Source organism: Brienomyrus brachyistius, chromosome 11 (genome assembly GCF_023856365.1).
Source record: "Brienomyrus brachyistius isolate T26 chromosome 11, BBRACH_0.4, whole genome shotgun sequence".
NCBI classification, from domain to species: domain Eukaryota; kingdom Metazoa; phylum Chordata; class Actinopteri; order Osteoglossiformes; family Mormyridae; genus Brienomyrus; species Brienomyrus brachyistius.
Window position 1 is genome coordinate 11130400 of NC_064543.1, and position 27264 is coordinate 11157663.

Below are 27264 nucleotides of genomic sequence, written 5' to 3' on the forward strand. Positions count from 1 at the left end.
CTTTCTAAAGCATTTTTCTAAGAATGATGGGAGCACACACAATAAATAAGTGCTTCTTAATCGATAAAAATATTTGAAAAGATACCCCAATCAATTTCAAACCTAAATACGATGCCGATTGCCAGTTTTATTTAGGAAAACACATGCCTTAGATGTGGTTTAGTAACTGGACTATAGTTAAACAAAATCCATCCATCCATCCATTTTCTGTACCCGCTTGTCATATGCAAGGTTGCGGGGGTCTGGAACCTGTCCCAGAGGGTAAGGGTGCATAGCAGGGAACAATCCAGGATGGGGCACCAACCCATTGCCAGGCACATTCACACACTCTTCAGAATTCTCCGGTTCACCTTTGCATATTTTTGGACTGCGAGAGGGGAAGTTGGAGTACCAGGAGGAAACTCCACAATGAGATGGACATGCAACATGCAAATTCTGCACACGTGAAGCCTGGAGTAGAGTCTCAAACCATGGTCTCAGAGGTGTGAGACATAGTGCCAACGTCAACAAGATCATGTTCCGTTTTAGATTTATTATCCTGTTCCTTTGAAAAGCCAAATTCTTTCAGTTGTTTCAGTTAATATTCATCCATAATCACACATTACTGTCTCTATATGGATATTAAGGACTAGCATCCGATCCAAGGTGTCCCCCTTCTTTGTAACCCGATATTTAATAAACCTAAATGAAAATGATGGATAAAAATTTCTGTGTTGCAAAACAGTAACGTAATAATAACAAGACATTAAGTTACCTTCATTTCCTTTATTGTTTTTATTTAATGTAAATATTCCGTGTAGCGTCGACTTTCTACAAATATTGTATGCATATATTTTGACTTTTAGGATGGGAAGAGAATTTAACTAATGTGCTTTTCTAATTTCGTACATGTGAGGGGCAGAATTTAAAAAGAAAACCCACCCACCGGCAGGTTTGTGCTTTTACGTAACTCACTCTAACCTCAACAAAGACTGATATTTCACAGAATTTATTTGTCTGTTTGTCATTTGTAAACAAACTCCTCCCACCCACAGCTATCAAACAAACTAACGGGGTAGTTCAGAGCAAATAAATAAAAATAATAAATATTCTCCCCTTCTGTGTACAAAAAACATCCAACTTCCACATGGAGGTCGCATTCTTGTCATAACCCAATAAACACAAATGCCTGTTTGCTAATAGGGAAAATCATGTTTCATATCATTTAACATATATAAATACCTTCAGTAAAATATCAGTTTGCTTCTGTTAGTTATAAATAAAACAATACATGGTAGGTTTTTTATGTGACAATTATCTCCAGAGTGTATGTACGGCATAAAGTGATGTCGAAGTTGATCAGCCATAACTTTGGCTCGCATTATACCTAAGTACCTCACGTAATTCTTTCGTGCAAGATATGGTTCCATGCAGAAGGCAACATGTATAGAAATCTGACCAAAATCTGGATTTTCTGTGGTCCTCATTCAGAAAAGTGTTTAAGAATCCATGATTGATGCGATCAGAGACTATATAGTTCAAGCAAACCTGCGGGTTTGTGCTAAGGCTAATCCTGTCGCTGCCCCCTCACTGTTGCGGAATGTCTTCCGTGGATTGGTGAGCACTCCCACCCCCCACCGCTCGGGCCGACGTCCAGTCATCATGAGTAGATGGTGATGACCTCCCTGCCACCTCCTCGCACCAGTAGCACTCGCTCCAATCCCTCAGTCAAAACTTCTAGAAACTCCATGTCTGTGTTTGAGTTAAGGAAGCAGAACGGCGCTGCGGCGGTAAGTCCGCTACGTCCCACCATGACTGCGGTTTGCTCGCTCCCCAGCTGAGATAAAATGCTTCCGTCTCTCCATGTCAGTCTTGAAAAATTCATCTGAAAAACCATTTTCTGCTTCCCGTCGTCCTTCTATATCAACCCTTAACTTCTGAATGCCTTTTCATCCTTGTTTCTGTCCATTATTCCAAACAATGAAACATGTATGCTTTACATTTACAGCTCAAGTCAACTCAAAGGATTTCCAGAATTAATTTTGAATGCATTCACTATTGTAAATAATATTTAGTTTTTAATATTCAGACTGAGCTGAGGTCATAGGCTCAAAGCCTGGACTACACCAGAAATGATCCTAAACAATGAACAAATTTAATATAAAATGACTTTCTTCTGCCACACTACTTCTACATATCTTTATGCTTCAGACTCCTGTTTCTCACAGTGAGCAGCTTGTGAGTCCAGCAGCCCCTTGCAACACCGTCCCACAAACTAATCTGTTCATTCTCCATTCCGATTGGTTGACACCTCTCAGAAATCAAACTGCGTCCTTGACAGAAATAAAGAGGATATTATCCCAAGATGCAATGTTCAGCCTGACATCTTATATCATGCACTGTCTCCTATAGCCCAGACATGGCATTTGTAAAGGATACAGTTTTCATCCCCTTCTGAATTTTTGGGAGGCCCAGGCATGTTGAGCAGCACCAACTTAGCGTCATGGGACCTGTTGACAATCACCTCATTGAGCTTCACTGCTGTGTGCATTCGTCGTACATTGGACTGGTCCCTGTGAGACAGAAGAGACACCAGTTAAAATGTGGGAGAGTACTACTCCATGATGTCAAACACACGATACACCAGACTGCAGAGTCAGGCAAGGTCAACAGGTGGCTGCACAATCGAACTGCTTCAAATGTATCAATTGCTTAGAGACCAGGAAAGACCAGCAGATGTCTACACTACCGTCTGAAAGAGATAACTATGAAGAACTGCATGAAGCAGCATACAACACAGCAGATTTACAGCTTCCTCTACATCCTGACAGCATGAGCATACAGACAGACACAAAAAGGAACCAAGAGTGCAATCAGACCAGTTGATCAAACAGATAATCCCCAGCTGAGACCCAAGGGTGGTAGACCTCCCACCAGTGGGGGGAGCTAACTCACGGCTTGATGCTGATGAGTTCACGGAAGTTCTCTGGTGCATTGTTTCTGATCCTCCTCTCCCCATTCAACTTCTCCTTCGTCCAGGTCATCTGGATCCTCTCTGCCACCGGCTCCCCCAACTCATCTTCCTCATCAGAATACAGGCTACTCATGTGGATCATGGAGTGTCTGTCCTTCACTAACTGTGCCTGTAGAAGGAATGGTGACCACCTCACTCTCACTGAAGCATTTTCCACTCCCTGAAAAGATTACACACTTCCAGAATACATGATACGATTCTGCTCTCTTTATCAACTACAGATCACTTGGAAGATTTGCTTTGTTCTTGCATTGATGATGACGACAGTAGCTTAATTTTCAGCTGTCAGAATGGGCGATCGATGTCTGTGATGGACGCTTGTACTGCCCTTACCTCCCGGTCTCTTTCGGCACTGGACAATCTCATCTGCCTCAGCATCTGGGACCTCTGCTCCATCATCAGAGTGCGCTCATACGTGTAGGCGGAGATGTCACTGTCGTGCTACAGCACAGCGAATGAAGACAAAGGAGAGTTTAAGGCATCACGTATTTCACGCAGCCTGCAGGCCCTATAAAAGAAGGTCTTAACATAGAACATAATGTTGTTGTTATTGTAGCATGAAATAGGTTAAGGACATAGAGGATTTTAATTCAAACCTGGCTGAACAACTCTACTCCGAAGTAACTCACTTTAAGCAAAACATGCAGATGTACAAACGGGTAAAAACTGGTTTGGAAAACCGTGTCATAAACTAAATTTAAGTGTAAATGGTGTATTGTCAACATGAGTGTAAATCAGAGTAGAAACAAAAGCATAGACCAAATACATGCAACTTTCAAGATACAGCAAAACCAGAGATGGTGATCAGAATTTAAATGTCCAAATTTAGCCTGCAGTTAATGCTGCAGCAAAGCACTTACACTGCGCCTTGATGTGGAGATAACGCTGTCATGCTCGAACCCTCAATACTATGCTGTGACAAACCCCACAGCTCAAAATATCATCGTGACAGAGGAACCCAGCTCAGGCTGGAGGTGTCTCCAACTCAGTAGGTCTACATACTACAAAAGGAAATCACTTCACGTTTCGTTTAATTTCTCGTCTGCACGACCAATAGAAACCGGAGAAGCAGTGATGTGTCTGTGTTGGACTGTTCCTCCTCTTACCATCTCCACCACCTCCACCTCAGCCTCTATCCTGAGCTGGTACAGGAAGGTGGCCAAGTCCTTCTTCATTTGGATACTGTTGTCGTCCATTTGTGCCACGGTGAAGATACGCATCTTGCACTTCCTCCAAACCTAGAACGCACCACAAAGAGGGACAATGTCGGGTCATATGTGCAAGAATCTATGACATCATAGCTAGGATCAACCTGATATTTTTTCCATTGCAGCTAAATGCATCAACCCAGAGATTAAGCTGCATGGTATTCTGAAGCACCATGTGGGGAACTACCATAGGCGGAGAGTTCAGGCCCTGAAAATAAAAATCCAGACCAGGATTTTGTTTTAGCCAACCAGTCGAGTCACAGTCACAGGTTACTCAACTGGTTGGTTGAAACAAAATCTTGGTCTGGATTTTTACTTTCTGGACCCGAACTCTCCACCTCTGGGAACCACACTCTCTGGTATGATATGTGTCTGCGATCCTGTGGGATCTGCACCTTGTGCTGCTTGAGGAGGAACGGTAGGAGCATCAGCATTCCTCCATCATGAACGATCCACCAGACGTCGATATGGCCCTCTGTGAAACGCTCATGGTTGCTGGGGTAGAATGACACATTCTTAGGCACCATCAGAGCCAGGTGGGCAGCTGTGGTGCAGCGGACTGTATCTGAATGGAGACGGTGAAAAGTCATGTTACCCACGGAGTTGCCGGGGGGGGGTCTTAGTACTTGCCACATCTCCTAGCAAAGCACCTCTGTTAAACAAAGCATCCCATCTGAAGGTCCTCAGCTAATTCAAACCTTTGTTTCCAGGCTGGGACTGGTCTGATACTGAAACTCCCAGTCAAAACTGACTAACATCCCAGTCTGAAGTGATTCAACATTTTACAATTCAGCAGATGGAGAGTAGAGGGGTGGGGGGGTGGGTTGGTGTTCAGGCATAAATGAACCAGAATTCCTTGTTATTACTTTCATCATCCATCTGTACAAATGGCTAAAATATAAGACTTTATCTGTAAAGGAAGTTAGTCATCTAACAAATAGCACATTATCTGCTAATAGAGGCTAATGTATGGTATACAAAGACACTCAGATGAGACAGAATCAGTGCGTCCAACTGTTTGAAAGGGAAAAAGATACACAAATATGATTTATATAGCACATATGGAATAAAACAACAGCAAATGGCAAACAAATGGCAAATGGCGCCTCACTGATGAAAGTCTTCCAAGCGTGGGGGTCCTCGCTCTGCCTCCATCCATAGGGCCAGCCCATCACCACCGTGTTGTGCTTCATGCCGCCCAGGCCGCACGACTGGATGAGATGCGAGACGCCCTCGCGCACCTTGGCGGCCACCACCACCTGGCAGAAGCCTTTCACCTTCTCGATCTCCATCATGTTCTTGATTGCCTGCCGGAAGCAGCGAAACAGCAGCAGCTTCTGCTTTACTGCTCTTTGGTCCATCAGTGATGTGGAGCCATGGAAGTAAAACCTGAACCTGGAGCTGATACCAGGAACTACAGGAGGAACTCCATGCGCACAGAGCCAAAGTGGGAATGAACCACACAAACACCCCTGTGGATACATTGCTACCCACTGATCCACCACAGAATAACTCCTTTGATAACTCAGATTTTTCCATATTTTGTCCCATTTAAACAGGAATATGAATACAGCGTCTCCCTCGGTTACGATGGGGTTACGTTCCAATAAACCTATCGTACGATGAAAATAACGTGAGATGGTACACCTATCCTAACAAACATCATAGCTTAGCCTAGCCTACCTTAAACATGCTTAGAACACTTACATTAGCCTAGAGGTCGGCAACATCATTAACACAAAGCCAGTTTTATAATATGGTGTTGAATATCTCATGTAATTTATAGAATAATATACCGGGGAAGCGTCTGTGCTAAGATTCTGGCTAATGCTAATGCATGTGTTCTGAGATACCACCAGTATTTCCGGTAGAAAGAAAAAGAGGTTGAACTTATTCCCAAATGACTTTCCTATGTTATCCCTCTATTTACCAGCTTGGTGAAGAAAAATGTTAGGAAAATCATATGCAAAATACAGCAGTAAATAGAATGAGGTAGCAGGGTAGTGGACAGTCAATTAATGATCCTGGATCAGAAGCTAACAAGTGACCTGAGTGCCTTACCTGCTCAGAAGCCTGGGTCTCTCCATAGCTATTCAGGAAGTTGCCCTGGATGACTGAGCCCACGATGGTTAGGCCCTTCCCGGCCTTTAACTGGGAAGCGAATGTGAGCAGGCGGGGGTATTTCACATGGAGGTCCTCATCCAACTTCAACAACACCAGCAACTGTGGCCTGGGTGTGCAGATCATGAGGCGTGGGAGGCATGAGTCATGGATTCACGTCAAAAATTTCCCTGGACTTCCTGAATCAGTGCCTGTACATGGTGATACTCGCCTCCAGTTCTTTGTGTGCGGTGGGCCAGCCTCCAGGCGTAGGAGAGCATACCGGGCTGCACTGAGGGACAGGCCTCTAATTCCGTCTCCCCACTCCTTCTCCGCACTGCCAAAGAGATCTTTGGTCAGGGTAAACTCCTGCATGCCACCTCCCCAATGAACCCTTCCCCTGTTCTACTAAGTCCATGCAGAACCATGAGCTAACTGGATGAAGTAAGAGATCAGACATACCCCTGATACTCAATGTACTTGTAGATCATGCCCGCGATGCCCATGGCCACGATGGCATAGTACCAGGATGATATGAACATCAGTGCCAGACACATGCTCATTCCCAGGAAGGAGAGAGCCCTGTGACAAAGAACACAGCTTAAATGACAGCCTGGTATCTTCTCAGACGAAGCTCCCCACAGGTCCCTCTCTCTCACCAATGGTAGTATTTGAACCGGGGCCTCCAATTCGGTGTGCGCAGGAGAGTTTGAACAGCACACGCCAGGTTAACAAACAGATAGCACATCAGGAAGAACCTGGAAGGCGAATGCACACATAACCTGACGTACTTAGAAAAGCGCAGTGATCAAAACACATCGATGAATCGTGCTCATAATCTTTTCTCCTTTATGTTTCATATTCCTTACAGAAAATCACTTTTCACAAATCACAAATCTTTGAAAATATGTATCGATAGATCTGACGCTGACCCATTGGTCCAGACGAAACATGGAAGCTATACATATTTTTTTCCTGTCAAACAGTCCATCCACTAAGTGGAACAAAATTCCAGTGAAACACTGCACACGTTTCTATGAAGAACACTGCTAAATACAATACGGCACAACTGTAGTTAAGCATTTACGGTACAAACACTCCCAAGCAAACACTTTACTCTATACTTAGAGCAGAACAATGGCCTAAAAATGCACTTAAAAATCACTGCTAGACTTCACTGGAGTAAGTAATCAATGGAGTGTTTACTTATCTAAGAATGCAGAAAATAATAGTAAATCAGATTTAATGGCTAATGAGACTACTATTAATGTTGTTTACTGATGGATAATTTGGTTCAGAAAAAGTATGTAGCCAACTCATATTTCCTGTTGGCGTTTCATGCATTACTGATTGAATTTGACTGTCATCGTCATATCTAGCCTTTTTGGAGTGGAACGTAGTGGGAGTTTGTTGCCGATGCTCACATAGAAAGGATCGGAGCCACCATGTCCAGAGAGGCGATGAGGATGCCCAGCTCTGCTATCAGGGTCGTCAGCAGCAATGCCCAGGTTGGTTCCCCATTGGCCTTTCCATGGCCGAACACCTGCAACAGGGAGTCCGCAAAGGGTGAGCAACGGAGAACAGAGCACGTTGCTCAAAGGGACAGTGGCAGACAGTATTATAGTCAGCAGCCATCCCTGGTTCACGCAGAGAAAACCCCCCCTCAAACCAAAAATGCATGATAGTGGGGCGACGCACCCGGAGGAAGGGGATGATGTTGTCTTTGGCAATAGCCTGCAGGAGGCGAGGAGCCCCCGTCAGTGACTGCAGCCCGGCCCCCACAGTGGAGAAGAAGGACCCGACGACGATGACCCAGGGGGACGGCCAGGACAGGGTACCTACTATCAGGTTCCTATTCACCGCATCCCCAAACCTGTCCCACGACACAAGAAGCTCACAAAACTCTACATCTCTGTTTTTATTCTGGACAGCTAAGCACAGCCATCAGTAGCAATGATAATGAAACTGCACTGCGTGTCAAATCACACAAGGGCTCTGGTGCTCAGACACTAAAACACATATAGGGGGTTGAGCATCAGTCTTAGGCAGCCAAAGAAAATGATCTAAATGATCTTCATGTTAATGTAAATTCAATTCTTCTTTTTATTGTGTAACTGTTCATTTGCATATGTTCTAATGTTAAATTGTGTGTGCGTGTTTTTTTTTTTTAACAAATATACATTTACTTAGGAACTAGTTCCTAAGTCTTTTGCACAGTAATGCATGTACATTAATTAATGTGGACTATCTAGCTAATAATTAATATTGTGGATTGTATTATTTCAGCCTGATGATTATCCAGACCATGCATGCATACAGTTTGGAGTGGACTAAAGGTCAACATTGTCTTTTCGGTCATTGGCCGCTGACCATGAATTCATTGACTACAGGCTCATTGACCTGCCCCATTTACTGGATGACGTACTTATCACGAAGAACCACCCCTTCAATGCAAGCTCCAAAGAGTACGACTGAGCTGAAATCTGAGCATTCCGTCAAGGAGTATTAACTATTATTGCATATTTGATAGGAGGTTATATTTTACTCAAAACACTTAATTATTTAATCAAGGAAAAAAAAAAACTTCATATACACAAGTGTGATAATTGGCTCTGACTTGACGGTGGTGCTGTGTTACGATGCATCATGTAAGAATGTCACATGTAATAATTCGATATAATGTAACAAATTTTCACTTCATGGTGTAATAACACCTGCATTTTGTAATAAACTTCCAGATTTTGTAATAGACAGCTTGACAGCAATATGTAATACATTTCCCTGCATTTTGTAATAAATTATTATTACTATTATTATTATAACAAGATGTGGGAGCTTTACTTTTTAATGATGAAAATGGAAAACTGTGCATTATGTAATAAAAAACCAAGACAGAAGTCTTCACTGACACTTTGTCAAGTTATTACATAACGCGGCATTACTACATAATGTGTAACATGTTGTGGCTCAGGGCTGGCAGCGTGAGTTCTGCTCTGTGTGTATGGTACACTCTAGTTTCCTCCTGCAGTCCAAAAATATGCGGTTGAGTAAGTTATTGTTTCTAAACTGATCATAGCGTGCGGGTGTCTGTGTGTGTGTATGGTGAACACGTATGGTGAATACGTGCCCTGCAATGTGTAGGCATCCCGTCCAGAGGTTCCTGCAATGTGCCCTGTGCTTCCTGGAATAAGCTCCATGTGGCCTTAGGTAAGTAGGATGGGAAACAGATGAACCTTATGAAAAACCCTAGGGTGTACTTTGAAGTTCACACTATTTTTATTCTGTTGGGCTGAACCTTCATCTCTACATGTGATCTAATAACGGAACAAATACTTGGAAAACATCACCAGCTCATTGCTGCTATGCCGGTGATGAAGAGGATGAAGAAGGATACAAACTAAAGATGTTGTAGTTATTGCCAAGATGGTGCCGACAGGAATGGATTTCTGGGCGTCTTTGAGGTCCCCGGATCTGTTGGAGCCAGCCATGATGCCTGTAGGAAGGAGGAGAATTATCTGCAGCCTTCAAAAACAAATGGCATTTTAGTAGTTTTGAAAATCCGTAAATCTGTAATACCGAATAAAGTGAAACCAAACAGGGATCCGCAGCAGAGCGACTCACCGGTTGCCGAGGGAAAGAAGATACCAACAAGCAAAGTGAAGGAAGTGGTGATATCTGCTGACACGTATAGATAGAAATTTTCCAGAGAGCCATGGACATCCACAGAGGCCTCACTTGCTTTTTCTAGGATCTCTCCTTTCTCCAAGTAGGAGCCCCACAGGTTCTCTGAAGCACATTAGGATGGATGCCATTATGAAAACATCTGGCCAGTTGCAGGAGCAATTGTTTCAATAAACTATTCTGTCATATGAATGGATAAAGATTTTAATGCCTCCAATGTAGTAACTAAATATAATTAATATTTTGCAATGCAAATGTCATAATGCAAACTGTCACACTGTAGGACAAAGATCCTGTTAGAAATCCCACAAAAGTTTCATGTCCAGGAAGCGAGGTGACCATACAACACCTATTTTAGTACACAGGGTACCAGTGGTTAGAGTTCACCTCATCCTCGAAACAGGAAAAACCTGACTTCTGTTAATACCCCATTGTTTTCTGAACAAATATGACACATTTATTATGTGATGCGTAAAAGGTAATATTGACAAAAAGGCGTGGAGGAAGGGATCACCTCTGATGATGCCACTAGCCAGTCCAGGGATTCCCTTGATCTCTGTCACATTGTTGTTTAAGAAATATTCATCACAGTGTGGGTCGCTTGCATTTCCTAAGCTGCAGAAGTTCTGCCTCAGCTTGCTGGGCATGGTGGTGTTGCCTATGTTCTTTCCACATTCGTCAAACATGTGTCTGACTAAGGTCCTATTGCCCAACATGCATACCCTAAAGGGAGAGCAGCAATGAAAACTCCATCATTCTCGCACATGGTAAATGTTGATTTTAAGATTCAAGTGCTGAGAGGATAAACACATTTAAATAAAGTCAGTGTCTGCATGTTCACTTAATGTTGTGTAGGTTTCTTCCACTTTCCGACCACAGTCCAAATACACACATTTAGGCTGATTGGCTTCTCTAAATTTACACATTCACACAATCCGGTCCTTCATGGCCCATAGCTGGTCCAAGTTTTTACTCCCTCCATGCTCCCTGCCAGACAGTCCACATTTTTGCTCCCGGGAGCTGAGAGGGAGCAAAAATGTGTGCTGTCTGTGGGTGCCCGAGGACCATTGTGCTAAATAACAATTTTCCTATACCACAGACATAATTCCAGAAAGCAAACCGAAACCCTTTTTAGATTTTTTTTTCAAAGTTCAATTTTTGCTTCCTTCTTTTGTTCTAAAACAACATCTGGAGGGAGATCTAGGCAATAAATTAATAAGCGGTTCAGCAAGAAATCAAAACCCTGTACTTTATGGTCTCGTTCTGGACAATACAGAAAAACAACTTACGGAAATTCTGGTGGACTGAAGATGGATTTGACCGCTCCGACATAAATGGATACAATGGATATTATGACGCAGGCCAGGAACAGGGAGGCAAACTTGTTGACATAGCGGACACCCACCAAGACCACCAAGGCCATGAGGCCCAGGCAGATGGTGCCATAGACCCTCATGTTATTGAGCATGGCACTGTCGCCTCCGTGAGCATCAGAGGTGTGGAAAATGGCCGCCATTGGAAAGATGTAGCTCTGCATAGGATATGAAAAACAAATGCAATGAGTGGGTTTAGGTGGAGGGGAGGGACAGGAAGAAGACTATAATACAATAAATAAGGCTGATTCTCACACAGACCCACAATTCCTTTGATTTCAGCCCTGTAAAGGACCAGTCTCTTAGAGGATCCAGAGAATTTTTATCATTGCAGATTGACTCACCAGGAAAATTTCAATGGCTCCCAGGATGTACATGGCAGCTGCAAAGGTGGTGCCCAGGTAAAAGCAGAGCCCCACAGCTCCCCCAAATTCAGGGCCCAGGGAGCGAGAGATCATGAAGTACGCTCCACCAGCTGGGAGAAGCACAGCAGAGGCCAAGCAAGTTCAAGTGGTCATTTATCATTTTACATGACATTCAAGCAAACTAACTAATGAATTAATTAATTATGGCTGAGAGAAATATGTTTTAGAATAAAAACAAGAAAAATATCTTTAGAATTTGTGAGGGAGCGGTTACCGAACTCATATTACATTTAAATTAAGGACCTACTTATTTTATTATTTATAATTTTTTTTTTGATCCAAAACTGATAATCTACTTACGTGGCTTAGAATTTTAATGAGAATAGCCCTTGAAATTATTTTATAATGGTCATAATATTGATGGACTGATGGAAGTATTTTGCATTCAATAACGTGCATCATACAAACATTGAGGAGAAAAGCTATTATTTATAAGCCCTTTACGCAAAAGCTTATTTGAGTTGTAGCGACAGTAAATTTAAAGGAATGTTGGGTCATTACCGGGGACCACGCCGTTTGTAGCGATGGCGCTCATTGAAATGGCTGTGAGCATTGTCTGCAAAAAAAACAAAGACAAGATGTCAATACACTGAATAATACTGAAGACCAGGGCTCCACAGGACCTACTGCTCTACTGCCTATTCACCCATAGTGTAAAGAATACCTCCAACACTATCATCAGGTTTCCTGAAGACTCCACAGTTGTGGACTTAATCACAAACGGTGATGCGACTGCATACAGGAAAATGGTATTGAAGAAAAGTATTAGACTGAAAATAATAATTTGGGGCAGTTCTGCGGATTGAGACTCGGAAGATTGCCAGTTCAAATCCCTGAGTGAGCAGAGTGATCTCACCAGTGGGCCCTTGAGCAAGACCCTTAACACCCGTTGCTCCAGGGACTGGCTGAGCATAAATTTTCCTCCAGTTTCATGAGGTGCTCTCCTGCGATGCTTTTCCAGCTGTCCTGAAGGAGGTTCCACGTTTATGTTGAGCATCAGAAGTGGAAAGTTCAGGTACAGAAAGTACAAATCCAGATCAAGGTTTTGCTTCAACCAACCAGTTGAGCATAAGGAGTCATAGTCACAGAGTACTCAACTGGCCGGTTGAAGCAAAACCTCGGCCTGGATTTTCACTTTCTGGAGCTGAACTTTCCACCTCTGCTAATCACTCATTGGATGCTTTTCCTTCACTCTAGGACCAGCTCCTCCACTCCTCCTTCAGGTCAGGTGGCCAGGTCATTTGATGTGACTCACTATCACTGTTCTTTGAAGGTGGCTTGGCGTGTCCAAACTTTTAGATGGTACCATATGTGAGCTTTCATCAGTACTTTCAGTAGTTCTGGTAAATATACTTGTTGATCAGATATGGTGGCCAGACAAATCCTAAACCCCTATGTGTTTCATTGGGCCAGTGATGTGTACTCTATGCGTACTTTTGGAGAGTTTGCTGTTTTCATGGGGTGAGGGGAGGAGCTATAGAACTGGAGAGCGGTGCTTACGCAGGAGCAGCACATGAGGACAATGAGAAGGGACTGGATGATGCCGGCGATGCCCACGATCCAAGTAAGGCGGAGGAAGAGGATGATTCCGAAGATGTTCTGGAGGCAGGGCAGATAAACGCCCATCAGAGTGCCCATGTTGGGGGACTGTAAACACAAACGGACAATGGACAGGATACGGGTCAGTCCTGCGAAGCATGCAGCTGCAGTGCCATGTCAGGGTGGGAGGGTGGGATGGCTGAACTATAAGTGCTCACCAAGAAGCACAGATACATAACAGAAACGAATGCTGAACATACACATTCTGCAAATTCAGGTACAGCACAGTGGAAAACTCTTAGGCAGTCATAGAAAATGTTTAAAGCTAAATATATGGGTAATAAGTAACTTGCTCAGAAAAAAAACACAACATTAAAATATATACAAATGATCAGTAAAAAAAAAACAAGAATGTCTTCTGTTCTCCAAAAAGCTACTGATATCTCGTCTGCTAGATGAACACCACTTCAGTTCCCAAAGCTCTCCTTAAGGGCACCTCCATTCCATGTAGACGTCAAGCGTCACCACCAGCTCAGTTAATTAATTAACTTAGGTCGCAATGCCCTAAATTATACTACTGCAAAAAATTCATCGCTGTGGACTGGAAACAATGAATCGATTGCTGGATTGCTGGGCATTGATAGATAGTTACAGGGTCACTGCACCAGTGACTGAATAGCTTTCTCCAAGCCAGTTTTACCGAGATCCTCCTCATCCTTACAGTTCCTGTCCATATCAAACAAAGGCATAGATGAGGACCTATACAAGAAGAAAATTTGCTTTGCTTGGCGGGACTCACTGCATATAATTTACATACTCTCACATACTATCAACAAAAACATACAAAACACAAACACATACCTGAACAATGACTCTTTCAGCAACGGCTGCAACTGCACGTATAACATACTTTTTGAAGATTAAAGATCAGTTTGTTATATATCAAGTTGGATTGGACTGGGGGGGGGTCACATATTTTTGTGGGTCAGTCCATGCTCCCTAAGGGAGTGACCTATTCCTTATTGGTGTTGAAACTGTTTCAGTTATACTACATGTTTACAAGAGCTCAACAAGCTGAAACCAGGAAAAACATTTCTGTTAAACAACCAGTCAAGATAAGACATTTTCATGAAGGACAGCACTATGAGCTCATGTGAATGTTGCTTATACAACAATGTTCTGATGGCAGAAGGAAAAATGATTGGTTCAGAGAGATAGCCAATCAGATTGTAGAGGATAAAGGAGATGAGATCAAGATATCTGATTGGTTGGTCCTGCCTCCTCCAGTAGTTTGGACCCACCCCCTTACAATCTGACTGGTTATCTCACTGAATCATTTTCCTTCTGCCCTCAGAACATTGTTGTACATGTAAAACTCCCATTAGTGCACTGTGAGACCGTTGTTATCCAAAAGGTGACAGCACCCTTCCCCTGTGAGGTTCACCTTTGGTATCTTCCTCTTAGAGGACTCGGCACTCTCTGCTTCCTCATGCTCCTTGGCCCCCTGGGTGATGTTGGTGTAGCTAACCAGTCGACTGAGGAGGGATGACACTTTGGGCCGGATGTCCAGTTCCTCCTGAAGACCAAGGGAGGGAGAAAAGCAGCCCAGAAGGGAACAGTCAATGTATGACTAAAACATGCCGTATACCATACATTCTCTCCAGTATATAAATCTAATTCTCAGAGTGTTTGGTGGATAGCTGAATGCCGACCTCAAATAAAGCCAGGTTTCTGTCATAGTAGTCATTTCTCCTAGAGGAAGTTTCGCTGCTGTTGAGGAAGGGGCTGTCTTCTTTGTGGCTTCCGTGGCCTGACAAGGGCAGAGAGAGAGAGAGAATGATGTTGGGCATGTTTCATTGGTCATGCCCATGTTTACCAATGGGATTATCCTGTCCATGAACATTGTGTGGGTTACGTGGTGGTATAACAGTGATGTAATCTGTACCTGTAATCTGGTTACACAGTGTTTGTCCTGTTTAGTTGGTGTTTAAGTCAGCAAAACAGTTTGACCTCCAGCTGCACATAAACCATTGAATGAATAGCAGTTCAAAACATGGATTCCATGATGGGGCGTATAATGGTTAACACAGGAAGTAGGAAATGGTATGTTTGTTGGGTCAACACTCCTCATAGCAGCAGGACTGTACCCCTGGGATGCGTCCCCACCCCACCTCCATACTCCATTTGTACAAACCAGAATTCCTTAAAATTTGTGTGGTTGGCTTCATGCCATCAGCAAAGAGTCTGCAGGGCGCATGTACACCATCTTATATCATGGTGAGGCTGCTATGAAAAGATATTCAAGGCTTTCGAAACTTTTTCATATTGTTATTAACTTTAATTAATAATTATTAATTAGTCTCTGAAAAATAAGCAGTTCAAATGCGAACAGTAGAATCGTTTAAATTCCTGGCAACCTTCATCTCGCAGGACTTCAAGTACAAGGAGGATCCACTGCAAACAGCAACAACTGTTTCTACTCACGCATAAATTCACATCCTATCTAATTATTTGTTTGCTTGGTTCCCCTAATCGTCATGTTTATGTGGAACTGCATGCATACAGTTCCGCAATTACGCATGTGAAGCTGTATGCATTGTGCAAGTATGTTTTAAATATAATACTAGGAAAGATTCTTTGCAGAATCTAGTTACTGTAACTGGGGTACAAATTATAATTCAGATTCAGACTTATGTTGCTGGGTAATTCATTAATAGATGAATGATACCGTTCTAAAGGCAACTATTCAACGACAGTTGCCATGGTGTTACAGGTCATACTAAGCTGCATGCAGACCATATGTTAGACAGTCTTTCTGTGAAATGGCTTTTATGAAATACATTGGCGAGTCAGCAGGAAGTATGTCCTGCGATAATGCTTTACGGCTGACGGCATGTCCACCGCTCATACCAGTCACAGTCTAGGGAACAAGTATCTAACAGAAACCACAAAGTCTTATCATCCTTGGAAAAGACGAGCATTGAAAACGTGGGAGAGCTGTGACAGGGTGACACAAGTCGGACGCAGAAAGAGATACGTCAGGCAACATAAGCTTCAGATTGAAATACTTTATGGAATGTTGTTTAAATGTATACTGTATTGTACTGACTTATTTCTTTGCTATAACACTCTAAAGCCTCTTGACACCATAAGGAGAGCGAACGTGATTCATGCGTAAAATGTTACTCAAATAAAATCTGAGTAACATTTTACGCAGAAATACAGCTACGAATAAATACACAGAAAAAATACAGATACACTGAGAAAAATATACTCAGCTGTTACTGAAAACAATTGATGACACAGTATTTTCTCAATTTAATGACTAAACAGAATGGAGGAAAAAAATTAGCATGTAGTTTAAGGGATGTAATTCCACAATATTGAGGTATACTTTTTATGAATAACATTAATCTCAAAAGACTAGGAACAATACAGTATACAGTATACAGTATAATGTGACAAAAATTACAGGCAATTTTGAGCAACAGACTGGCTTTAGCTGGAAATGCTTGTGGAATCTTGTCCAAAAAGGATTGCAGATTTCAGTGAATGGATGCGTCCCCTCAAACAATATGGCAACCGAGACCCCACAGCCCTCTGAGGACAGTGGGGATGGGGTCAGCCCTGATAGCGACCAACATTAGCACCTTGTGAGGGGTCAGCAGACGCTGCACCTCTCCATCGAGCCCCCCACCCCGCTCACCTGCTTCAGGCACTAGGGAGCCATTCATCCCGCTCGGCTTGGTCATTCTTTCGCATCTGCTGAGCTTGGAGCAGAGGCAGGGAAAACGACCAGGACGCCCTACTTCTCAGGGGCAAACTCAATTTGGGGGGGGGGGGCACACAAGCCCAGCACATACCCACACTCACGCACACACACACTTGTCCACTCACACACACAGAGTTTTAGTAACTTTAAAGAATTTTAATATGGACCCAAAAGACCATGATGAAGACACTGTCATAATACTGAAATGAGCATTTTCCTTTTCATGAAAACCAAACAGCATCTGGGTGATGCATCAAAAAATGCGGAACGCACTTAGAAATCATTCACCTCAAATCCGTAACGCTGCCTTCCTAGCATTTTTCAGCAATGTATAAGAATCTGTTATGGCTGTATACATTGTCATGACTAAACACACCCTTTTATAAACTTTAATTACATAAACAAACATAGCTACACAAATTCAAAGTGCAGTAATTTTATTATTTATTGTATTTCTTATAGTAGTTTTTTTGGTCTGATTCTTTTCTATTTCCTTTTATTTACTGGCTGTTGCGACAAGTACATTTCCCCAGTGTGGGATCAATAAAGTCTTATCTATCAAACGATTACGAAATAAGAACCGGTCACAACGAAAGTAAACTGTTTCATAATAACGATATAATAATAATAATAATAATAATAATAATAATAATAATAATAATAATAATCGTGTCCTGCTGGTCAGTCTTAAGATAATAATATATCATTAAGCGTTATTTGCCATATCAGAGTAAATACGCAATTGTGACTGAAGCCGAATTCTCTGCCATGAGCGTGACAAAATACAAAGTTGCCCTCTAGCGTCCATATCTGATATTGCACCACAGCGGTGGAAAACACCGCTTAACTTTTAATAACGTGCCGTCAGCTGCATGCGGTGGAAGTTTTACAAGACACACATTATGATGTTATTTGCATTTTGTGCATGTGCATTTCATGTTTTGCATATACGATAAGAAAGAAAAAATGCATACTTGAAAGATTATTGCAAGCGACCAAAAGTTAATTGCGTTGTAAAGAACTGCACAGGGGTCTCCCTTGTTGTTGACCTCACGTCAAACTTGTAATTAACTTGATTAACAGGAACATTTAGACGGCTTTCTGTGTTCCCGCTGCTTAGTAGTTGGAAGAAAAAGAAAACGGCTTCCAGGACAAGTCTGCGCACGCTAGCACAGCCTCCCAAAAATGCCTTTTAAAGGGATCAAAGAGGGAAAGGATCTTTGCACAAAGTTACATCAGCTAACTGGCCAGCGGCTTCAGGGAAGACTCAGAACTCAAACACCTTCACCCTGCCAGCCTGTTAGGACAATGTGGCAAGCCTTTAATTCAAGACTGATTAAAAAGTATAAGATGAACTAGAATTATTGTATCAAAAACATTTTTAAGATTTTTACAAATGGAAATGATAGTAATTATTTTAAAATGACTACGAATCTGTAAAGACTAGTGTACATTTAAAAATGCAAATTTACCGAAGTTAGATAGCGCTACATGTATGTTAATCAAAATGTTAATGAAACGAAATTAAAACTGCAAACAAAAAAGAACTTCTTGGAATTCTTCCAGGTCACAGATCTGGTCATTGATTGTAGGTATATTTAAGTACTCTGTGTCTAGGTGCAGAAAATGTGCGACGAATTGTATGTTTTAGGAAAACATTAAGAGCAACTTTGAAGAAAACAAATATTGGTAATCGATAGTTGTCAATGGTAATTTATACCAAATCAAAGTACTGATACTGAAGTATGGATCTGACCATTGATACATTACAGTCTCTAACCTAAACAGCCTTAAAAAAACTTGATTTTAAATGTTCTTTTAATATGATTCCTTAAGCAACGAAGAGGTAAACACTCTGCTCTGCATTCAGCAGACTCTGTTCTCTTTTAAAAATAGCTGAGTATTCCGTGCTTCGATTGGCCCACATAAGGCGGATAAGGCATGTTCCCAGTCATTATTTTAAGACAGCCGCGGCATGTCAGTGTTTGTGCAGTTGCTACAGGGAAAAAAAAACAGAACAGAGTGAATTATATGTCTCAGGCCTTAAGGCCAGAGCATCTTACAGGCCGTAACAGAGAAAACTCTGGCACGTTAAAAAAAGTAGCTAGAAACATACGGCCTGAAAACAGACACACATGCTGAAACAAGTTACAGCTGTGATGGTGAAATTCACCCGCAGCCACGTGCGGGAGCCAATGGTGACCCAAAATGAGACGCTTCACTTCCTGTTTTCCCTCCTCACGGCTTCTTAACATTGTAATGGATGCACCATACCAGTCACTTGGCTTCTTATGACATCAGTCAACACGCATCACGAAGCAAGATAAACGTGATTTATGTAATTTTATACGAGAGGCCCACCATGACCGTGAAACTGCTGCTGAATCGGTCCTCTTCTTTACATCATTGTCATCTATCTATATTCCATAATGGCTGATTCAGTACAGGGCTACTGTGAGCCAGGAACCGGTCCCAGGGAGCACAGGAGAGGGGAAAAAACCTGGACAGGATGCCGCTCCTTCACAGAGAGAGAGATGCCCACTTGCCTAGTGACATCATTTCTGAGAGTGTGGAAGGAAACACACAAAAAAGCAGGCAGGACATGCAAACTCAACATGCACATACAGCTAAGGGCAGGAACCAAACCTGCAACCCTGCTGGTCTAAAGTAGGTCTAGGTGCCACAGAGTAACCGTGACAAACATATACTTGTGCACATAAAAAGAACTTCCACTTGACGTCTTTCCCTATTTTTATACATAAAAATAAAACCCTACGTAACAATGCAATATGTAATAACACCACATTATGTAATGACAACAAAATGTGACAAATTTCCATAAGATATATTTAGGCACATTTAGATGAATTTTCAGGGATGCCTTTAACGAAAGCTTCACTAAGTGGTTTATTGTGCACTTAAGACTGATTAATGAGCGTTTCTCAAAACCATTTGTAACTACAGAAGTTTGTTACATTATTCATAAATTAGAGAGTGATCCGACCCGCTTGTTATATTCTATGTTGTTCTTTTTTTGAACTTTTGTCTGCTATTCTGTCACAGAGACACCCACAGTCACCCAGAGTCACCCAGAGTCACCCAGAGTCACCCAGAACACACTAATGCTCTTTTTTGGACAATGTCATAGTGATGATGATGATGATCCTAAGGATGATAATAATGGGCAACCGCATGTTCAAAGATCCTTTTACAAACTTACAGTCTTCTTGCCGTTATAGTCATTCCCTGGCAGAAACTTTAACCCAGTTCAAGAGAGGCAGGAATTACTTAACTGGTTTTGCAACATTTATGCAGTCAATTTTTTTACTGATTATTTGAAAAAAAAAATACAAAATCAATTAGCTGTCCTGTCACTTCACTTTGAGGCTTTAAACCCATGTGCCCTCCAGTGAACTGGCATCCTGTCCCAGGCATCTCCTACCTAGTGGCCTATTTGTCCTGGCATAGATACCAGGCCTGCCTATGAAGAGTAAGGTGTAACTACAGTATATAGGAGAGTGTCCACAAGCAGATCATGTGATCATCTATGTGTGCATGCTATGTTTTTCTGGATGTTTACCACTTTTACGTTTAGTGTATGTTTTCTTTTCATTACGCACATTTGACGACCATTCCAGGCATAGAGTTTAATGCCGTTGAGAGAAACTTGTTAGCTCCTTAGAGTGTAAAGATTTTTTCGGCCGCCAGCACTCAGCCTTTCGCTGCTAATGAACATTTAAGATGGATTTAATGAAGCCTAAGAAAGAAGCAGGTCTACTCGGACCGTTTTACCTCACGCTGTTACTTGGCCGACTACTCCTTAAGTAATTCGACCCCACGGAGAACCACCTGGATTGTGGAATTGCACAACCAGAAGGGCTTGGGAGCTGGGGGGGGGAGAGGGGATTTAATTAGAAATCTAAAGAGCTTTTGAGTTCACCTTAATGATGTACATGTAGCTGTACATCCAAAGAAGTTGGAAGCAAGCAGCTTGCATGATGTTCCTTCTCACCGCTTGCATCAGAATAGGTAACGACCGTTTTCAGTTTTCCCCAGGAGCAAATGAGGAATTGACCTGACAGACAGTTACATATGTAGCACTTTATGGGTTAAGAGTTTTCTTGTGGTCATATGTATGCAGACTTGGCCTCCAGCTAACTGACAGAACTTCAGTGTCGCTACCAAATCTCTAATAGATTTACAGGATTTGGCAGACGCTTCATGGTCTTTCTCCATCCACCGCATGTGATGATCAGCTCAAGCCAGAGATGCCGTCAATGACCTGATATTTTTGCCAGATGTTTACAGGCTGAATCCCCAAGATGGAAACTGCTGTACACCCTTGGAAATGAGGTACCTTACTTCAATCCCTTTGTTAAGTACTCAAGTATTGAACCATAAGGTAAGGGAACTATTTTGGGCTCAGTACCCTGAAATCCTGCTCAGAATAAAGAGCTGGAAGAAGAAAGAATGGAAATATGCTAAATACTTAATATTTTATATATACGTTTGCATGCATTAAGTCTGGTTATAAAGTATTGTTACTCTCCATATAATGGAACTTCAAGAGGTGCTTTTTAGCTGTTATGACCCACCATTGTGTAGATTCCATTTCTTGTTATATTTCAGAACATGGAAGCTCTCCACATAGGTACACGGGGCTACCATCAGACTGGTTTACCATCAGATTTTTAAACAGAGCAGACATTAACACCAACAGCAAGACCACTGCAGGCATGTGACACTGATTTCGTCTTATTATGGACGGCACCTGCGGGCCGCCTGCAGACGGAGCCAGTTTTCCATGTCGTTCCTGTACGTTTAATCATCTAACCCTCAGTTTTACTGTTGGATCAGAACTGTAGTTCTCTCCATATCAGGCTGCTTTACTAGTTTATTAGCAGTTCCGTTCAGCATTGCTTTGTTGTAAGAAAAGCTGTCCGTGGTCACGGATGGGACCTTCACGTGAAGCGTATAGAAGAGAAATGTTAGCACACTTGGTTCCAACATTTTGGGACTGCTATGAAGAAAACAGACCCCAAGGGAAGTAAAAATAAAGTGCTGACTGTTGCTCTTTTAGCAGAATAAAAGGGTGTTGTGTTTGAGGAGATACAGTCTGGGAAAATCTGAGGAACCGCTCAACGCATAATCGAATTGGGCTGCCATCCACAGGGCACAAGCTGTTTGGTACACAGCCTTCCTGGTTTGCTTCCAGTTCAGGAGTTCACCGATTACTGGCAATTCCGCCCACTGTATTAGGGGCTTTTACCCAAACCTAATTTCCACAGGAAAAACACTGAATGAAGTGAGCATTACTGCATGAGGTATTAAATCCCTTGATTCTCCATCATTTACTCTCAAATTCCCTCCTTCCTGTTTCCATTCAGGTGTATTTGCCGCAGTCCGCAGTTAGGTGTGTCCATAAGCTCTGGTCTGCAGAGGAATGTGCTCAGGTTTGTGACTTAAACCCAACTGCTACCGGTGAAGCCACGGACATGAGCAGAAGTGTGTGCAGTGCTGACCCGAGCCCACTGGTGCAGTGCTGACCCGAGCCCACTGGTACAGTGCTGACCCAAGCTCACTGGTCCAGTTACAGCACATAAGGGAAACGTCAAACCTGCAACACTTGTCACCTTAAAAAATATAGTTAAATTTAAACCTGTATGCCCCTTGAAACTAAATACTATAGATTTCATAAATCCAGTATCCTCCATGTTGCAGGGAATATTATGGTTCTTATTGAACTTACTTTGAAACTTTTACAGTTAAAATTGAAATAGGCAACAACTGGAGCACAATACTCTTAGAGACATTTGTGAAAATGGGAAGAAACAGGCCAGCACATAATGTCTGCCACCATCCTCAGGGGGGCGAATAACACGCGTGTGCCACACTCAAGCATAATGTGAGAACACATAGCTTTAAAACGCATTGCTAGACATGCTTTACTTTACATAAACCTAATTTACATAAATTTGTGTCTGATTCCAAGGCTGCTAAACCCATACCAAAGCCAAGGCCATTGTGTTTTGCATCCACATCATTTCAAGACCACCTCTCAAATAAGACCCAGATTCAGCTGTTTCAGAAACAGTGACATCTTCATGACGAATTTCATTTCAGTTGTATTTAAGCTGTATTTAAGTCTTATAATCAAAGGTATTAGCACAGTATGAATGCTAATATACATTAATATGAATAATTTTACACTCTTTATTGCCGCTGTCAATAGAAATAGATGGTACTCCCCTAAAATTCGCTGGGGGGGGGGGGGGGGGGGGCCCTGGGGGTAGAGGGGCATTCCCCAATTATAAAATTTTCCACGCAGTGGTCTGGATTAACTTGTACTTCTGCCTGGATACAGAATAGGGGTTGAATCATGTCTCATTCTGGTTCAAAAGGGACCACAGCGTTTTATTTTTCGATACAGGACTATCCTGTAAAGATAGGATGGGTGGCAGCTGTAACAGCTACAAAAATGCTTCGCTAATTTCATTTGAATTTAATTTTAGCCTCACTGAGAGCCTCCTTATTCCCAATGGCTCACATTATTCTACCAGCTGTCCATTCCTCTTTTACAAGGTGACATGTCAGCTGTCGGTAGGGAGTAAACACTCATTTAATTGTGTTTTAATACCTTTCTCTCTATCCCTGTATGTGTGCAGTCACTCTCCTTCAGAGGAGGTCCAGAACTGTTCTAAGCGTAGCCAGGAGTCTGAGGAGTGAAACCGATCTATTTTGTTCAGTCGCCCCACGATTATGAGTGCAACACAGCCTGTCTCCTGGGTGCTGTTGGCCTGAACTCATTTTCAGGGCAGTGAACAAACACACAGACACACTGACACACACGTTTTTTTTTTATGCCACGGAACCTGAATTTCTGGAATCTGCGGTATCTGTACAATGGTCACTCTGTCCAGTGCCACACAGAGGAGCCTCTCAGCCTCACGTACGGACAGAACCTACTCTGTGGACCTGGCACTCTCAGCACCCAAGGTGCTCTTCAGCTTTGCACCAGGCTCTCAGCTTCTTTCACCCGCGAGAAATCAGGTCACACACCAGCATCTCCCTCCTTGTCTGAGCTCCTGCCCACCGCTGCTAAGATCTTCCATTACATATTTGTTATCTCCCTCATGCTCTGCACCACTGCATGGACAGTAGTTACCATAATACTTAAGGACATAAACTTGTAATCAAAAGAATGAGCACTAATAGCACGCTAACGTTATTTAGCATGAAATAACTACTCTGAACCTGAATCTAACAATGGTACGTAATCATCTCCAATATAACCTACAATATAAGATAAAAAATATTATATAATATACACGTAATAATAATAATTATTATAATATCAGTCTCTCAAAAGTCTGATTACTGCCTAGGAGCCTTTGTCATATTCTCTCCGGCTTTTCACTCTCGTCTGTCCGATGACGTCTGAGAGTCTCACACAGTGGGGATGTTAGGTAAACTGCTACAACGCATCACAGGAAATTCCGAGCCTTTTACCAAGCTACACACCAGGACACGTAAGGTCACCTCAGGTCAGCAGTCGCTAAGATGAACATGTATGCATTTCAGAGCTGAGAAAACACACATCCCCAGCACAATAGTGCGGAAGATTCATCCTGGGAAATGCATTGACAGATTATAGAGAAGTGGGTCAGTGGTACATTGTTAGAATTGCAGCCCTCAGCAAACATTAGTTTTGGCTACTAAGGCTTATTTGGAATCGCTCCCTGTTCCAGAAATAGTGCACTGCCAGACCAAGGCGAAACTAGACGAAACATGGCGAAACAAGACAAAACAAGGCAAAACACACTGAAACGGAAACAGAAAAGAGCTTCAAAGTTTGACTGTCCACTCTTATGTTTAGCAGGCAGGGAAATATTAGTGTTTTCCTCAAAACCAAGCATAACAAAGTATAATGAAGTTAAATAAAATACACAGTCACCATGTTTCGCCTTTATGCAACAAGTTTAGTATGTCTGCTACTTTGTAGCGTCATTCAAATTGACTCCAGCAAATCTGACTCACCATATAGTGTACCGTTACATCCCCACAATGCACTGCAAGTTGTAGTGTATAGACAAAGTACACTATAGTGTTTACAAATAAATGTAATGTCATAATGTAATATATACCATAATACAAAGGTAAAGTCAACTGACAGCTTGTATTACAAATAAGTACAAGAGAGCAACTTTGTAAACAAATGTAAGTTAGCAATCTGAAAAGAGCAAAATTGGCATTTCAATGTCAAATAATTATGATGAAATAAAAATTAAAACATTAATATTATCATTGTAATAAATTACAGGCTGACACGTCCATATCTATCTCCTTTCTCCATTTATGTTGCTGCTGTATATGGCTATTTGTGTATAAGTCAGTTGTCAAAGGTTGCTAGGATACCAGTAGCGGAGTCCGAATCCGTTATTTTTCACTGACTAGTCCCCTATAAAAGAGGAACCACATGAATTTTACTATGTAGGGAATTGTGATGGAGTGAATGAGGGAACCATTTCAAACAGCCTAGATAATGTCAAAATAAAATGAGCCTTTTTTGGTTGTTCAAGACACAAGATGGAAAAGTTTTGCCCATTTGAAGGTGGAAACCAGCAATGAGCGAAGCAATACTTGACCTGTCCAAGTTTCCCCTGTCTGAGGTTATTCTCTGACACGCTTACTAGAGAAACACACTTTCACATAACTTGGCCAGGAAAAGACTGATTCGTCTGGCAGGCTATATATGGCAGCGTGAATGTCGATGCTCTGGCAGTGCGGCGCCAGCATCTGGAAACTGCCGGCTTGTGGTTCACGCCCCCGCCCCCCCCCCCCCCCCCCCCCCCACGGGAACATGACAATTGGGTGGCTGCTAGTGGCACCTTCACAAAGCTGTGCCAATCGAGCGTGATGGGAGCGGCCTCCTCGCCCATAATCGGCTGCATTATCTCCACGAAGGTGTGGCAGCGGCGCATTCGGCTCACGCGCCAAAGATGTGAAAGGGGAGCCCTGGACACTCCTCCCTGCCTCCCTCACGCCGCCTCGACTCCAAAAACAGGGACGCTTCAAGCACGAGGAGAGCGTGTCCTTTGTGTGGGAAAACAGTCCAGCCTGTGCTCGTTCAAGGAACACCCCCCACACCCCTTAGTCCTGTCTCATCTCCCCCTCCCCTTGCTGAAGGCCCACTGTTGTCTGGCAACCCCGTTGGGTGCCCCTCCCTTGGTCCTCCGATTGTTATTCCTTTTTGTGTCTTTCCAAAAGCCCTGCTCTCATTGTTTGGCCCCATCTGGCGGCACATCCAGGCTGCCCACGCTGACTCCGAGCCTGTGGAGCTACAGGAAGAAGCCCCTGGGAAATCCCTCGCAATCCCCATAACGTTCGGAAAAAAAAGGTAGCACTTCAGTGCCATGCTGTCACATGACCCAGGCGTAACGCACACAGTCTGCTCATCACATTCCACGAAGTAACGTCGTCTTTTACTGCTGTCCCATAAACAGCTGAAAGTAGACGAACCGCAGCAATTCTTTCCAAGTCATACTTTTGTTTTATTACGGAGATTATATTTAAGTAGAGAAGAAAAAAGAAAGTTCTAGAAAAGTTTGAATCCCTTGTAAAAACTCACCATCGGAGCTCACAGTCTCCAGATGTCCTGGGTAGCTGTGGCCACTGTCCCTGTGATCCACCCAGTTGATGCCCTCCAGACTGTCGTAGCTGGGCAGGGTGTTATCTTCCACGGGCACGACGGTGAAATGGGGCATATTGTCATCTGCCACGGAGAGCTCGGCTCGGCCGCCCCTCACTCACTTGCGATCCCAGTCGCAGTCAGCCGAGGGCCTGGTCATCTCCACGCATTCCTCTACAGTTTGGTAACTTCCTCCAGAGGAAATTACCATACTCCCCGGCTCCGCCCCCCCCCCCCCCCCCCCATCACAGCCTCATCTACAAGCCCCGCAGTGAAATGAGAGAGGAGGGAGGGCTGCCCTGACAAGGCCACTCCCTGGGGGCTATGAGCTGCTGCTTCGCACAAAAGAAGCTGCCCAGCCGGAGGGAGGTGAGGGGTTGCCTCTTCCGGGTCCCCCCACATATGGGGGAGTGTTTATGGGGCACACAGGTCCACTGCTGGACTCCCTTGCTGCTCCCAGAGGGG

General features: G+C 43.0%; 1 protein-coding gene across 1 annotated transcript; it reads right to left on the reverse strand.

The window, feature by feature from the left end:
• Window positions 1-750: 750 nt before the first annotated feature.
• On the reverse strand, window positions 751-26990 carry slc12a4 (solute carrier family 12 member 4). Its single transcript, XM_049031041.1, has 24 exons — window positions 26740-26990; window positions 15052-15149; window positions 14784-14915; window positions 13301-13447; window positions 12302-12356; window positions 11720-11850; window positions 11292-11533; window positions 10517-10725; window positions 9943-10107; window positions 9716-9814; window positions 8747-8804; window positions 8020-8194; window positions 7746-7864; window positions 6981-7079; window positions 6784-6903; window positions 6554-6658; window positions 6283-6451; window positions 5333-5528; window positions 4617-4786; window positions 4120-4251; window positions 3347-3454; window positions 2935-3122; window positions 2419-2552; window positions 751-1731 (listed from the first exon to the last, which is right to left on the reverse strand). The coding sequence occupies exons 1-24, from the start codon at window positions 26873-26875 to the stop codon at window positions 1640-1642; spliced, it is 3279 nt and encodes a 1092-aa protein (XP_048886998.1). The 5' UTR covers window positions 26876-26990; the 3' UTR covers window positions 751-1639.
• Between the last annotated feature and the right edge of the window lie 274 nt (window positions 26991-27264).